Below are 17047 nucleotides of genomic sequence, written 5' to 3' on the forward strand. Positions count from 1 at the left end.
GTACTCGATTACTCATTCATTCTTACCTCACCCATGGTAGGAACCACTACATCTACGAAGGTTAAAGTTTTGTTTTACTCGTCAACAATGGTGTTTAAAATGTTTCATGAAAAATAAAATCTATCTTTTCACACTAACTCTAGTTTATATTATCATATCATATTGAATGTGAAAGTGTAGTGTATTGAAAAATAATTACGCGAGCATTACTTTAACAGTGAAAGTGTAAACATACGTGGTGAATCAAAAATGTGATGGAAATTGTGGAAACTGTTAAAATGTAGTGTGAAGCACTGAAAATGGCTCTAGTGGAATCATGTTTTTGTTGCAGTTTGGCAATAGCGTCCGGATTTTTCGCTGTGTACCTTTTGGTGAGTAACTAAATATGATTTGGAACTTAAGACATGTACGGCACATTTAAAAACCAATGCCGAAATGTAATAAGTACAGTTACTAATAATGTCTGTGTTGTTTATAAAGTAGGTACTTATTTCATTCTGAACTGTCTTATTTGATAAGTGTTAAAATTATATAAGAGTGTAAATACGCTGCCGAAGATGTATTTTTTAAAGTACCCACCACCTACATTTCTTCTCAAAATGAATCCTTTTTGTTAACTATAAAAGTATATCCCTTCACAAATAAATGAATTTAAACTAGGTACTATATTTTAAGGATACTCTTGGATTTTAGTAGGTAGTCAAAAGTCATGTTACCAAGGATTTTTACTGATGCTAACATTTTTCATTTTGTTTTCTATATTGGTTTAAATAATTACACATAAAGAACAATATGTCCATTTATAATACTTAAGTAATTTATAATATTTAAGTACCTACCTAATTTAAGTATTAGCGATCCACTTACTACAAAACGTTGAGAATATGGTAATGTAGGTAGGCAGTTTTTAAATCCAATAATTATTGTTCCAAATGTCCTTCTTTACCCATTAGTAGACGCGATGGCCTATTTTATAACTAAGAGTAGATTGAAAATTTTGCTTTCCCTTCATTTAGTGTACATGAAAATACAATAAACCTGTACAAATACAAATACACTTACTTATTTAATTTTTATGAAATCTATTTGTCGTTCTTCTTACTACAAAGCGTTCAGTACATTTTGCATAATTCAACTTATGCTACAGTGGTACACTTAGCTGACGTAATATTATTGTTTCAGACACATTTTTCAAAATTCCATTCACGTGTAATGAAATTAATGTTTTGTTTACATTATTATCGACTTGCATTTGCATATTGATGCCGTATACTCACAACGGGAAATACCATTTTATTTATTTTCTTGCAGAATACTAGTAAGTACTAAGTACTAGATTTATAAATAAGAACAAAATCCCGTAAAAATTCGGTGTAATTCACCGTTATTAACATTTTTTCGTAAATTTTTTTTGTTCAAACATTTCACATTAGATTAACAAAAGTAAATAAGGAACCACTGTCGGTGTAAATATCTTTTACAGTGCTTCTGTTATGTATTTACATTAAATGTTTCATAATTCATATTCCTATATGTGTTACAAGTGGTTTCCATTTAACATGCACGATAGCGCCATTGTAATTTATAGACAAATTCTATTTATTTGTTTGTAATAGAAATTCTAACTATAAAGTGATTGCAAAATAAATTTCTCTAATAATCACCTATTGCATAAAAACTGTGCAATTTATTGTTGGCACCAACATCTAGGATAGAAGGCTATGATTGATTACTTATTGGGTCAAGACTTAAGTGGTACTTGCGGGTTCCAACTCGCTATATAGAACCTGACCAATTTAAAAAAAAAACCTCTGAAATTCTGACAGTTAAATATACATTTATTTCGACAGGATAATATTTGTAGTGTTAATAGACGTGAGGAATTCTTGATTTCAGACAATCATTGCACAAGTCCTAAAAACAGAGAATGAACACCAAATACGACACCAACATCAATCAATAATTTTATACTTGTCATAGAGGTCAAAATTTTTGTCGAAACCTTGAAGGAAAAACTTTTCTTTATTCTTTCATTTAAATTTAAGATACATAATTAGTAATCCGAGGATTCCACTAATTGCTTTCACTTTGATTTAAATCAACATTAGGTACCGTGAGAAAAAAATATTTTTTTTAACAAAACAATTTTGTGTTTTTTTTTATATGTATACATATTTTTCTCTAAAATTCTTCAATTCTCGTAAAACTCTGCCAACATATCCATGAGCAATAAATCGACAATAAGGATGTAAATATTATATATCCTAGAAAGAAGCATGAACATGGTATTTGTCATCACTTCTCATAAAATGTAAATGTTGGAACGTAGGTATCGACCCTGAAACTGCATTGTCTTCTGAGGTACCTATATGTGTATTCGTATTGACAATGGAAACAAAAACATCGTTTTTAAAGACGAGCTATAACTAGGTATATCGTTTGTGGTAAGAAATATAAATCAAGCCAACAAAAAGAGATGTAGTCAGTAGAACGTTGTCATTTTATTGTTCATTAATGGTAGCTTGTCTTTCTACAGCTCAATTATTCTCAGAACTAATTACTGATGTGGATGAAAGTGATGGCGAGAGTGACACCAGAGTTGCGATTTCACGGAAAATGTGAACTTTGTGTAGAATTTTTTTAAGGTCTTGTTACTAGCTATCTTGCAGTTTGATTCTAACATGACAAGTGCGACCGTCGCAAGTCAACTTGAAATCGGCTTCTAATTATACAAATATTTGTTAGTCAGTATTCGAATTTTATCACCAAGAAAATGACATTCTCAATAACCAGCACATAACTCTCTAAATTCAATAGTATGATGTGGAACAATTGTTTCATCTGCCCGAGGAACAATAATTACAAAGAAATAATATTTTATTAAGTACGTAATATGCATGAGGAGTGGTGGTTCCTGCAGAGTCCTTGCAACAATTTAATAGTTATTTATTTAACGAGTTCGTGGGTAAATTGGGCTTTTTTTGTTAAGAGTGGACCAGATTAAAACGCGAGTGAAACGAGCGTTTTAAAGGCCCACGTGTGCCAAAAAAAATCCAATTTACACAAGAACGAGTTGAATACGTTTTTTTTATTTGACGACCCCCTTTAAGGCTCCAAATCGCTTAAAATCTTTAAAATTAACTTGACGTTTCGTTTTGACAAGTGGTCACATTTATCAAAATCCCTTCAGATAGGAGAAAATTCTCAAATTCTGACAGTCTCGAACAAAAAAGAGATGTATACGCATAATTTTTTTTATTTATCAGTTTACCACAGGAAGCTATTTTTAGAACTGTTTTTAGTATTTGCGTTATTTACTCAATAAAAATAAATTTTCCAATGATAAAAAATATAACTAGAGAACAGCATAATCCGTTCAAGAATTTATTGTCCGTGTCCATTTTAGAGAGGATGCATTCCTCGGAGGTGGATGTACTTTCTTTGTTCGTAATCTACTCAACAACATTTTTTTTTAATTTTAAGTCAAAAGTGTTGTTTAGATACAATATTCTAAGTATAAAGACTTCCCCACTTAAATACTCTTTTCTTAAAGCCCTCAAAATAAAACCATTATTACTCCAATGTATCGCATAGGTAGGTACACTGTACAGAGCATGCCAAAACATTTAAAAAAACTGCTTGTAAATTTCCACTAAATCATATGTTATTATGTTATCAATACAATTCATTATTATTGTTATAACTATCCTATACTAACATTTCCTCATCACTGGAAAAACAGGTAGCTATTCTCTGACTTTTGTGAACAACAAATAGTTGCACGAGCCTAGATCTGGCGAATACAGTGCGTCAGGTGCTGAAGAGTTGTCATAGTGCCACATAACTTCACGCAAGTTTGCCTGGACGTGTCTCTTCGAAAACTTGTGTCCCACAATGTAATAAATAAAACTGTTAACTGTTTTCCCATTCTCCAGAGAAACTGACGATATGCTCATTAAAAAACTCCTCCATTTTCTTTGTGATCTCTCAATTTTTTAGAGAAATTTATCAACATGAAACTTTTATTGCTTGCTTTCAGAAACATAGTAGTCAATTCAGTATTTGTCTTGTTACGGTACTGAATCCGTTTTCAAACAACGTTTGGACAGGCAGAACTCATTGTGGAATGCACTTTATCTGGATATACATACAATAAACTGATAGCGCATCAAAATAATAATGCACTTGCTTGAGAAAAATAAATAGATATAGTAGATAATTTTAAAACGTTTTATTTTTTATTGAATAGTAAAGTAGGTATATGGAGTAGATATAAATATAAGTAAAGAATCATGGTTAAATATAAGTAAAGAATCATAGTTGAATATAAGTAAAGAATCATAGTAAAATAATAATTAATGATGTTTTGTACTTAAATATGTTTTGAGTTTATTGTTCAAGCTAGTTTGTAGGCATGTTTCAATCTTGAGCTCATTTTCAAAATTCCGATAGGCTGTTACACTTTGTACGTGATCACGATCATTCACTTTACATTACAAGAACAGTGGCTGCAAGTCTTTCCGAAGAGTCGTCGGTTTCCACAAGCAAATTTTTGTAGTCCAAGCAAGAGTATACTATGACAGTAATAATGTGATGAGTAACACATCACATCTACTGCAACCGTCACTTTATTATTGTCATAGGTAGTTTACTCTTGCTCGGACTACAAAAAATTGCTTGTGGAACCGACGACTCTTCGGAAAGACTTGCTGCCACTGTTCTTGTTTTCGATGAAAATAGTAAGGCTCTGGTTAGTGTGAATTTCGAAAATGTTTTGTGTGTGTAGTCGGTTAATATGCTTCACAATTTTATCATAGTCTAGGGCCAGGTAATCGCACCGGGGAAGCGGACATTTTAACAGTTCACATTTTTCTTGCACCTTTTTTCCACTTAGTAAATGATTCTGGAGGATTGACACAATTTCATAATTTCGTATTGATGTCATCGGGTTCTTGCAATTCGGACATTGTTTTACTTTTGCGTTGCAGTTTTCATAAATCGTGTGACCTGTTTTTTGTGTTATCATTTCCTCGCAAATGTTGCAAGCAACAAACCTTCTCTGATCTGAATCTTCAGTCATTGCTGTAAAAAAATGCTCTATTTGAAACAATTTGAAAACAGTTTTCAATTTACCTGTAGTTTTTATGTGACAAAAGTTACTAACTGATGTTATATTGGAGGTACAGTAAGTTAACTATTTCTTTCTCAACCAAGACCAAACACTGTTTTATTCTCGTTGAAAAAGTAAAAGAAAAAACATCGAACTCGCCATATCAGTTTTGCGGAGGTCGAAGTTTGCTGGTCCACAAAACGACGAAATGTTATTTGGCAACAGAATTATTTAATCAAAAATGTATTACCTCTCACATTATAATAATTATTATTAGATTGTTAAACATTAAAAAATAGGTGCCTACACAAACAATTAACTAAATCACTTGTCTGATCCAACGAAAAGATTAGATTTTGTTGTTAAAAATTTGATCTAAATTTTGAAGGTAAAGTTTGTCCAGCGAGAGATTGGTTGACATAAACACCAATAAATTTTACGTAGAGGAAGTAGTACAGTCGCCATCAATAATAATTTTTTTTCACTACTAATAATAAAGTCTAGCGTTATCGGTTATCATAGAACACTGAGAAGTTTCGTTTTTCTACGTTGGCTCAGTGACAGGTAAATAATTTTTCATTATTAACCAGTGGTGAATAATGGAACAACCGTCACCTAGCAACGAAAGATTGTCGTCTATTTCATTGGTTAACGTAGACGATTTTCATACCAACTGTCAAGAATGACAACTCGAACCCTCGCATCCGACAAAATAATTTGATTAATAATTATCATCAGAAAGGGTTTTAACGTATCTAGTAGTGAAAAAAATAGTATATAAACCACGGTGGAGAAGTCCCTTATAGCCTTCGCGCCTTACAACCCTCGGCGCGCCTCGGGCTCTAATCTTGGCGCTCTGGCTATAATCATGAACTTCTCCACCTTGGTATATAATATACTATTGGACACTAGTGTCATCGTGCTGTCATACATTCTAAAATGACCTTTATGTATTAATAACCTTAATTTTGATTGTCTCTATTTTGAAAATGTGAATGTAAGATTTACCGACAAAACATTCAAGAAGTTTTAAAAATCAGACAAATGGAATAGAACAAGGTTTCATATTGACAAATTGTAAATAAATTTGACAACAGTTTCATCATTCATATGTGACACTTTCAATAAAGCATGATTTAGAGTAATTTTTTTATATGACAGAAAAATGATGTCCAAAATTTAATGATCGCTATTAGGCATTCACGATCTTTTTGGGACCGAGTTGGCTATGATTTTTTCTTTTCATGTTGGACTAACTGAGTCAGTGATGCAATGGATGCAATTTTTTTTCTGTCAGTGTCTGTTCGACAGATTTTTTATTTTAATATTCGTACGAAACTACAGTTGGGTTCAAAAAAAAACGGGAAATGAAATTTGACCTAGCGTGAATTGGAAATTTAATTTGGCAATTTATGTCAATTTGTGTCTGTTTGACAGTAGTATTTCTGACACATAAGTGCAGTTTTTTAACCTAAATTCTAAAAGGCCGTTTCAAACTATAAAAATTTAATAAAATCTGACAGAACTTTTTCTGACAGTTTCCGTTTTTTTTGAAGCCAACCGTACATCAAAGGAACAGTCAAAATTGCCAAAATAAAACAATTTCTATTAAACGATTTAATTTAATTTAAAAAGGACATAGGTATGTCTTTAGGAAGTCGAAAAATCCCGCTTCGAAAATTCCACAGTTGATAGTTCAGTTAATTTACGATGGAATCACTTCCAAGAGTACAAAAAATATACCGGAGTAAATCTGGGATAATTCTTTAAACTCACCTCTCTGTATCGAAAACTACGGCAGATAGAGCAATAAAAGTCACAACAAAGAAATCTGGTCATTTCATGAAAAACCATACTTAATTTATCCGATTTAAAAGATGTGTTAAGTGTGTGGAAAAGAAAACAACGTGGCGGAAGTAATTTTGCTAATACTTAGATAAAATTTTACAACCTCCAGGGACAGTTTACAGAAGCGAAATTAAGTTAATCGTAATCAAATGCCAGATTAACTGAACACGTGATCAGATTGAACCAATCGAAGTTTCGGATTAAAATTTAATTCGAATTAAACATTTAATTCTCTTTCTATAAACTGGCCCCCAAACTATTTCGTAAAGCACAAAATTGTATATAATATAAAATAAATTATTTACAAATAACTAAACGAGTGTTTATTATAAAAAAAAAAAATGGGAAAAACCTTCACGACGACATTATGTAAATCATGACCTAACAGATGCCGGCTGTGTAATATTTAATTCTATTTTTCTCATCATACTGGCACACAACGATGACATCTTTAAAAAAAACACCCATTGTTCCATCTTTATTTCAAAACAAAATTACTTTCACCATGATATCCTGAAACAAGGTAAAATCAGCTGTTAATATTTTCAAGGTTCAACATCTGTGGGACTGTGGGCGTTATTGCGTAGCAAGCTACTTTTTTCATTTCTCTTCAACACCGGAAAGTGAATTCACTCGAGAAACCGTAAGACAGAGAAACGAATTAGTGACAAAAATTCGCCAAGTGGGGCGTGTCGGATATAAGTAATTAATTTGCACGGCTTCCATCGTAGCACGTTGAAATATGGTTTATTAAATTGTGGGAAACTGAGATCTGATCTCACTTTCTTTTTCTAGAGATTATTGTTAATTTCGAAAAACTTTCGATTAATTCAAGTACTAAGTACTTAATTTCGGCGGAGCGTTTCTAAGAAAATATAAATCAACATTAATTAAATTCAAATTCATACGACACCCCGAGGGCATTTTTTTTACTTTACAGCTAATAAGTAATAACTGATGCACTTGCCAATTAGAACTTGAATTTTTTTTCCACTTAATTTGTAATAAAAAGAGAATTATTAATTAAAAGTGAAAGTTAAGATAATTTATTTATTTGAAATCCAAAATGAAAACACATCCAGAGTACACAACCAAATGCAGAATGACCCGTTACGGTAATGTAAAATCTAGAAATCTGTTTTTTGCTGTTACAACTTTTTTTATTAATATTTAAATTTAAATAAATAAATTCCGCAAAATATTAATCAAATATGAAATCTAATTTAATATGTAAATAAGACCTAAATTAAAATAAAATAAAAACGGTTAATGGCAAATCGCGCAATAAAGAATTTTATTTTGTTTACTTCTACGAGTTCGTTCCTTTAGATGTGGATGCCAAGGTAAATGGTACCTACATGAAATTAATTAACAATTCAAGTGTTATGGTAAGAAACAGTTACATTACTGTCTTGTGAATCAACGGAAACATAAAAGGCTACAGACTATAAGTGGGCTCTGAAAAAAGAATTTCATTGTATCTTCAATTCGAGAAGGTTTTTCGCTTCTTTATTTACTGAATTACGTTGACAACAAACTATTTGCCGTAATAAATGCAGAAATTAATACTAAATTTGAAATTTAAAACAGAAAAACACAGAGATAAATGACGTCATATTTTACAAACAAAAACTTAACTACTTCCCTTGTTGACTGTTATTTAAATAAAAATTCATGTATTTCAAGGATAACATTCCTCGTTTCAAATTTAAAAACTGGACCTCGTAATTACTGACTGACTTGCACAAATAGTTCACAGAAGCCAAGAAAAAGTCTTATCATTTACTTATAAATAGGTCTCAACAGTAAAGTTTTTGTACTGTATTATATAAGCTTGAAATTTGGTTAGCCTCTTGAATAACTAGGGCTGTATGGTTTTACTGGTTAAACCAGTTGAAGCAGTTGACTTGGTTAATTAGCTGATGGTTAAACCGGTTAAAATTCCCAACTAGCTAAAAAGCCAAACCGGCCAAAGAAACTAACCGGTTGGCATATTTGGCCGCTTAAATTAATTGGTTAATCAAGTGCATGTGTTCAATTTAAAGAATTTTATACTTGACTAATAACTAATTAACCAAGTTAACTATTAAAACATAACGTACTTAATTAACCAGTTTTAATCGTTTAAAGGATTCACCAACGTTAATTAAAGTTAACTGTATGTTAAAATGCTTCGTTACTTTAGTTACCTATTGTCATAACAATGTTTTCCTATATTTTAACCTACAGTTAACTTTAACTGGCGTTGGTGAATCTGGCCCTTAGTCAGTTAACCATCCAAATTGATTAATCTGTTATTTTTTGGCGGGTTTGGCTCTTTAACCAGTTTAACCATCGTCTAATTAACCAAGAAAACCTTTAACTGATTACATCAGTTAAATCCTACAGTTCTACTCGAGATTTTTAAATTAAAAGTATTAATTTGTAGTAATTTACACTGTTTTTCTAAGAACACATTTACAGTTTATGAAAAAATATGTTATTTCAAGTGAATTTTACATAATACATATTTCAAATCAATAAAAATTCGGTTTTTGAATAAGAAAATTAGACTCTCAAATTTTCAAAGTTTATACGGTTTAATTTATTTAAAAATTTGGAAGAACTAGATTCCTGACTCACCTAACGGTTATTTAAACAAATAAAAAAACACATAAATGCGACAGTGAGAGTATGTTGTCAAAACGAAACAACTATAAATAACGTTGTTTACTTTCACTCTTAAATACAGTGAAGTTCAAAATTATGAATGAACGTTTGATCTGTTATCTGTTAACAGAGATAACATGACAGCATTATAGAAAGTTGTTATTTATTAAAGAATTAAACTAAATAACAATCAATATTAGGTATAATTTAAAATGCTTCGATCAGGAACTATGGAAATACAATTTTTATCTTTGTTCTCTTTTTATTATATGTTATTATATTGTTAGTTAAATGTAACTGCATATTTTACAAAATGTGTCAAGTCTTTTATTGTTTCAATATAAAAATATCGGTATGTGGGAACTATACATGACCTTTATGTTCCAAAATAATTTTTCAAAATAAATTTTAACAAGAAAAGGTTTAGTAGAATTTATCAGAAGTCTAATAGTTATTTATGTATTAAGCGCGTAAGAGGGCTTTTATGGTCTGAGGTGTGATTTTTGAGCCCGAGTGATAACGAGGGCTAAAAACACGCTGAAGGCCATAAAAGCCAGTTCACGCCCGCAGTACATACACTAATTTATGCACGATTAAGACCTAAAACCCTAACATTTAACAAAAATTAATAAATAAATGTCTGCCCACACCACGGGATGTTTGCATCGCGTAGTGCTCCCGTCAAATTTTTAGTTTTGCGCGTAACCTTGGGAACAGTGAAAACACCCGTAACCATTATGCCAGTTGCAATTTTCGGTTATAAATTCATTAACGAAATGATAAACGAGGATGAGAAAGCGGCAGAAATGAGTGTCCAGTATCGAGTAATCCCCATTCGGGATTAGGTAATTTAAGTTAAGTAGTAATTTTTTTCCTCATTTCACCAAAAATGTTTTTGACTTTTATTTGACATATCTTTATGGTCCACGGGCACAAATTGATCCGTGGGCCATAAAGAGACGTTTATGTCAAGAAAATTTGTGCATAATTGTCAAATTATAATATAATCGTGCATAAAAAATATAGGTATATCTGGTCGAGTATTGTGAAAAATTTCATGAATGCATAATCATGTAATAAACAATCGTTGTTGATCTTGCGCCCGTTGAGAAACAACTTGTCATAAATATATTTGTTCAGTTGAGTAGACCATTTTGTAATATTGGATACCAGTTAGTTTTGGAAGAACTATTTTCAATAAAAATAGAGCATAAAATAAACAAAAAAACATTTTATCACAAATTCTTGACTAGATTTTTATTTAGACGATCAAAATTATCAGAAACATCCCAATAGGTGCTTTGTTGCATACCTAAGTTACCATGAACAAATGAAATTGCATAAAACTGTGAATATTTCAAAAACCACTGGCCCAGTTGCCACCAAAATTTATTACGCTGGGGTTCCTACTAAGACAAACATTTTTTACAGTAAAAAACCAAATCGATGAATTTTTGCAGAAGTTATTCATATTCCATAAACAGACAGACACAGACGCATCACAGCTGTCATGCGGAAAACCCCTTTTCTTTACGTTTTCATCATAAGACAATTAGAATTTAATCTTATCTCGGAACGTTTTTTCGACCCTATCACAGTGCTTCTTCACTTCATTATGGAACATAGTAATAAAAAGAATTGAAGATGAAACTTTTCAGTAAAAAATGCATCACTAAAAATTTCAATCAATTGTCAATCATTGTTAAATATTTTTCCTACGTTGAAAAGAACGCCACTATAGAGTAATAAACTTTGCAAACGCTACTTTTCATGTTTGATGGACTAATATACGTCTACCATTTATGGTGAGTAACTGATTAAATTTGTTGGTGCGAATTTAAATGAGGGACCATTGAACTGACTCTGTTAACATAAATATATAATCGGCACTTATTTAATAAAAAATAATGAATGCTCCTTATTGATAATTACCGTCGGTGAGCACAGACACGTTCGACTCCATCGAACTTCCGCATTTTTACTGTGTACCAATAATCATTGAGCAATTTTAACAGATCATTTGTTTTTTCAGATTGCATACCTGATAGCCTTTGCTTTCGAGCTACTGTGGATTCTGGAGTCCTTGGTGGCCTTGCCGGCCGCTGCAGTCTTGTTATGTGCAGGATATTTCACAATGGCCCTGTTTGCAGCATTGCTAATCCACGGTTTAGCTACGGTAATGTTAGATCTAGATACGTATGTGTATGAACACAGATAATTGGATTTTTTCTTTAGTTATTGTTTCATTAATCAACAAACTAATAATAACAAGAATTAACGTTTTTTAAACAATCACCATAACAATCGAAATAAATAGGTACAGTTAGCCAGTTATCGAGATTTTATTTGTGTTAGTAACAATAAGACACGTTCAAGGTTGGAAATAGTCCTTTATTATTTTAATTGAGCTTTCCAATTCGAACACGGCAATATGTATCAGATGGTTGTGGGCTATACGGTATAATAAACAATTCATCTCAAAAGAAAGCTTCCACATAAAAAACGATTAATATATTTAAAGACCACTTTCTCGGTTTCATGGAAAGCAACGATAAATTAAACAAAATCAGTTCTAAGTCTGTTCACATTTTTGAAAGACAACAAGCGGTCATTGATACAAATTAAAAATCACTTTCTATAACAGGTGGTAAATAGTGCCATTGGTAAGTTGATTGACTGTTTAAACGACTTAAGTAGAAGAATAACGAGCAGTCTGCATACAAAAATTTGCAATTTAAATTGAAAGTAACAACTGAAAATCAATAACACGTTTTTTCTCATGGGCAACAAGCGTGGAATAAAACATGTATGCGTATTTTTTATTTATCAGATTAGAATAAATTATGTATTCCCATTCGAATTTCACATTTTCTTTATAAATCGTGCCGAAAACATTTTTGAACAAAAACTTAAATGTTTGTCAAATTTCAATATCAAAAAAATTGTTGATGTTATAAAAGTGAAAATTTCTCTTTTATGGCACATGGCAATGACACAATGAAATACATAGATGGAACGTTTTAATATCATCATTTTCTTATAAGTAGCTAAAACGAAATTTAAATGTTTTTTCTGTTACTATTAATACCGTGTATCGACGCGAAAAATTCGAGTGGGTTTAACTCTGGTGTCATTAACGTTATAATGTTGAAATTTTAAGATGTGAGTCAACGCGTAGGGGAACGCCCTCGTCCATTCTTTTTTGTACATTTGTGCAAAGAAATTAATGATTGGGTACCTATCTAACTTTGAAAATTGGAAAATTTAATATTTTTATCCATTAGAAAAATTAAGTTGCTTTGGTAAGAGTAGGTAATGAAAATGCACAAAGAAGTACATAGTCAAAACTTAAGCGAGACAGAAAATGTTTAATTGTGCGATTACCAATAACAAATAACAATTGTTTCAGTTTCAAAACAATTGCAACATTTTGATTTTAAACAAATTAAATGCGTATAGTATCATTTATGTTCAAACAGTAGTGCAATCGATTTTCAAACTCATTTTAAATATTTTGGAAAATTGTTGTTCTTAAATTAGGCCAAATTAATTTTTCAAAAACTTTAAAAAAATGTATGTACTTCAAAAGCAAAATACAAGTAATGACGCAACTACTACAGTGTTTTTATGTAACTCTGACGGGTGCAGTTAGGAAACTATAATATTTACCAAATGAACAAAGCGGAATTTTTATTTTTGCAGGTTGAAACAAAATTTGAATTTTGCTAGAACCGCTCGTTGCAGATGACGGATTGAATAACCGAGATTAGGAAACCGGAGGTTTTATGTTTTTCGGTTAAAATGTATTTTAAAGAAAATTGACCGTTGTGTTAGGATATTTTTTAAATAAATTTATTTAGTGTGTGAAAGAGACAAGCGCTAGCTCTTTGCTGTTCATTTAAATTTTATAGTTTTACAACTCGACCCTTCAGAGTCACGTGAAAACCCTATACAAGGTGTTTCACGTAACTTTCCGAGATCTACGCCGAATTTATGCAACTTAATATTCAGTAGTTTTATTTTATTAATTATCATATAATTAATTTATCGTTGATGAAAGTTATAGTTATAAATGAACGAAGTATTACTGGTTGTATTTAAAGTTCATCAGGGTCGGAAAGTTACGTGAAACACTTGTATATTAAGTGACTCACGTAAGATGTTCAAATGTATACCTACTAAATAATTCTCGATCTCGAGACAAACTGTTGACCTGATCTAGTTGAAAAAAATTAAATTGAATAACCTGTTTATGAGTTATGGTTTCATTAGCATTTACATCCACCCACATCTAGACAAAAACGAAAAAAAAACAGACTCAATATTATAATATTGTTCTAGGTATTATGTGAGACGCTAAAATCGACACGCTGAAATCACCTTTATTGGCTATGACGTCATATGACTCCCTCAACGGTCATTTATATGCGTCAAATTTAAAAATCTATTATACAGGGTGTCTCAAAATTCACGAATTCCGAATTCAGAGCGTGGTAGAGAACGACCCACTGGAGCTTGAAAAATACTTAGACAAAAAAATTCGCTCTTCCTGAAGAAGATATAAGCACTTTAATTTTGTTCAATACGTAGCAGCCTTCATATACACAGTGACAAAATACTATTTTAGCTACGTTGCCGTTCCATTTTTAAGAAAAATTACAAAAATTTAAGATTTTTTTACTCCAAAGTAAAGCTATTCTTCAAAAAATTGTTTTACGTTATTATTTTACACAATCATCTACACCATAAATAACAATAAACACTGAATTTTGAGACACCCTGTAGTATTAATTTTTACCCGCATATTATAATTCACAAAAATTTTTGTTTGTTTGACACTGTCAGAATTTTCTCCTGTGTGAACGGATTTTGATAAATGTCACAACTTGTCAAAACGAAACATCAAGCTAATTTTACAGATTTTAAGCGATTTAGAGCCTTTAAGGGGCTCGTCGAACAACAAACCTTGTATTCAACTCGTTGGTGTGTCAATTAATAGGCTTTTTTTGGCACTCGTGGGCCTTTAAAACGCTCGTTTCACTCGCGTCTTAAACTGGCCCACTCGTACCAAAAAAACCCCAGTTTACACAAGAACTGGTCAAATAAACTATTATTATCTGGGAGCTATATAATTGAAGAATTTTTCACAAATGTGACGATGATTTCAAGTGAATTGGATAAAAAAAATATGAGTGAAATTTTTAACCGTTATGTCACAATTACTTAGGTTTATTGTGTTTAAACACAACACACTAATTTTCTTTTTGAAAATTTTTGGCAAACATCTATTTTCCTGCATCCCACACAATAAATTGATGTAATTTTTCTCTTTTACTAGAAAAATACTTTGTGCCTCATAGCTTGGATGTTCTCCGTGACAATATTAACATTTCCAGAAGCTGGCATGGTAATTTACATGAGCATCCAATACTGGGTAAGCCTCTCTTCTTCTTCTTCCAACAACCGAAGCTGATACTTTTGTTCCAGAGAATCGAAACACTCTACGGAGTGACAGAATTGGCCAGCTGGCTCGTTAGGATACTAGTTAATGTGATACAATTAATTTTAATTCAGTCGCTGTACACGTCCTGGAAAGATGAAGAACTTGTGGAGAAAAGACTACAAGATTTAAACATGACAGCAATACCGATACCGCGAGAATCGCTGCAATCACTGAACAGTCAGTATTACCAAAACAACGCCTACGACAATTCTTCGGAAGAACTCAACATGACTCTCAAGAGGTACCACAACAAATAAAATAAAGACATCTAGCTTCACTACTGTTGTAGGGCTGCATCCAACCCCCAGATCTGGAACGGCTCCGTACCCAATAACCTGATGGCTTCTCTTCAGTTTGACGGCTTCCAGTTTTGCACAACACAAAGCGAATTCAACGCTAGCATTTTCATGCCGAATTTTGTCAACGACATTAACATGAGTACTTAGTAAGATGCTTGTACAGCGCTTGGGATTAATCGTGTTTTTGTAGGTAAAAAAGCTCAGTCTTTGATGGACTTAAGAATACTTGACGACAGTCCAGATAAAGCCAATTATCCGTCGATGACAGCGAAAACCATTACAGACACGAGCAGTGCAATTATTCCCAACTTTGATTCGAACCATCCTAGAATACACAAATGTGCTTCGGTTGATGCTCTCAACGACATCAACAAATCTGGACACGTTATAAAAAACAGAACAGGATTCTACGCACAGTCGATACCAAATTATAGCGTTCCGATTTATTATGGACCTTTGGACGGTCCAGATTTCTTGATATACAAGAAACAAGTAGACAAATTGAGCAGCAAAAATTCGTTAAGCAATGCTTCAGCTGACGACGTTCAGAAATATAGAGATGTCGCTTTGTAATGTGACGTATAAAGGTTGTTCGGTTTGAATTTATACTTACCAAATTGTGCCATTTTGTCAACTTAGATCTGTAGAGTTATGTTACAGTGTAGAACAAATGATGATGTTCAAAAACGTAAAATGGTTGTGTTTTAGTAAATTATATTTTTGTACATACATTACTGTGAATATTAAACTTTATCGTTTTAACAATCATTTAGTTGACTGATGTTGCCCATGGTGGTGTCATTGGTTGTGGGTTCTGGAGGTAAGACATAACTATGGCGGAAATCGACAACATGAACGAGCTTAAAATCTGAAACAGATACATCATTATTACAACCACATAAATCATGTTACTGTTATATTAACGACTGTCGTTTTTTGCAGTAATGATTACGCAAACAACAATTTTACAAATTAAACAACAAACTTAAGACTGCTTTCGCAGTTGACAGACCGTGTGATTTCACGTGAGAGTTTCCTAATTTGTTACAAAATATTTCTACAATAGTAACTAAATATTTTAAAAAACTGACATGTTGCAAATACAAAAACTTAACGTGGTTCTTATCAAATTTACAAGTCCGCCAGCGTGCCGCTTCACTGGATCTTCGTAATTTCTTCAAGAAGACTGTGATAAAGAAATCCATGCGGACTCTTTCCAAGAACAAGCTAATATGTTATGTGAAAGATAAATATGTAAATAGAATTACTGAAAAAAAAGCCTGAACACGGCTTCTCTGAAATCGTTTTGCAGTCTTGTGTGCACATATTTATTTATTACGCGATTTAACCAGTCATAGTTTGTTTAAATGTTAAGCCACGTTCACACACTGGTAGCTTACTCACAAGGCTTGTTTTATTATTATTACCCCACCAATTTTCCACTGGTATTCTGAATATAGCATTATCAAAAATCAAAGATATACTTTCACTTTTTGTGCACTATTGTGATTATTTAATTTTGCTCTGTAAATGAGATATTGTATTGTATAGGAGCGCTTAAACCATGCACGTTCCGAATGAGGGTGACAACATAAGAAGTTAAAGATTATAGTCTCAGCATTGTTTGTTTTATTGGCG

At 32.0% G+C, this 17047-nt stretch overlaps 2 protein-coding genes and 1 long non-coding RNA gene across 9 annotated transcripts in view; 1 reads left to right on the forward strand and 2 right to left on the reverse strand.

Annotated features, from left to right (window-relative positions):
* Rcd6 (Reduction in Cnn dots 6) lies at window positions 1-16177 on the forward strand. Of its 2 annotated transcripts, XM_069038058.1 has the most exons (6): window positions 3-371; window positions 11640-11783; window positions 14946-15041; window positions 15095-15351; window positions 15400-15548; window positions 15600-16177. In XM_069038058.1, the coding sequence occupies exons 1-6, from the start codon at window positions 300-302 to the stop codon at window positions 15980-15982; spliced, it is 1101 nt and encodes a 366-aa protein (XP_068894159.1). In that variant the 5' UTR covers window positions 3-299; the 3' UTR covers window positions 15983-16177. The 2 variants fall into 2 exon arrangements, with proteins under 2 accessions (XP_068894160.1, XP_068894159.1); XM_069038059.1 differs by lacking the exon at window positions 11640-11783 and having other exon boundaries at window positions 1-371.
* On the reverse strand, window positions 4217-5375 carry LOC138123377 (uncharacterized). Its single transcript, XR_011156769.1, has 2 exons — window positions 5134-5375; window positions 4217-5082 (listed from the first exon to the last, which is right to left on the reverse strand). It is a non-coding gene; the product is annotated as an uncharacterized lncRNA (long non-coding RNA).
* Window positions 16107-17047, reverse strand: part of LOC138123368 (PAT complex subunit Asterix) — a 16483-nt gene continuing 15542 nt past the window's right edge. For all 6 annotated transcript variants that reach the window (XM_069038053.1, XM_069038050.1, XM_069038054.1 and 3 more), the window contains one exon: window positions 16107-16277. In XM_069038053.1, the coding sequence (XP_068894154.1) occupies window positions 16179-16277 (99 nt within the window). In that variant the 3' untranslated portion in view covers window positions 16107-16178. The remainder of the gene's footprint in view (window positions 16278-17047) is intronic.

This window comes from Tenebrio molitor, chromosome 2 (assembly GCF_963966145.1).
Source record: "Tenebrio molitor chromosome 2, icTenMoli1.1, whole genome shotgun sequence".
Classification (NCBI taxonomy): Eukaryota; Metazoa; Arthropoda; class Insecta; order Coleoptera; family Tenebrionidae; genus Tenebrio; species Tenebrio molitor.

Bases quoted from the DNA above. Each gene is read 5' to 3' on its own strand.
- Rcd6 (XM_069038058.1), top strand. From the start codon at position 300: ATGGCTCTAGTGGAATCATGTTTTTGTTGCAGTTTGGCAATAGCGTCC. The intron at 11,784-14,945 runs GTAATGTTAGAT...CTCTTTTACTAG, and splicing joins TAATCCACGGTTTAGCTACG to AAAAATACTTTGTGCCTCAT. The intron at 15,042-15,094 runs GTAAGCCTCTCT...CTTTTGTTCCAG, and splicing joins ACATGAGCATCCAATACTGG to AGAATCGAAACACTCTACGG.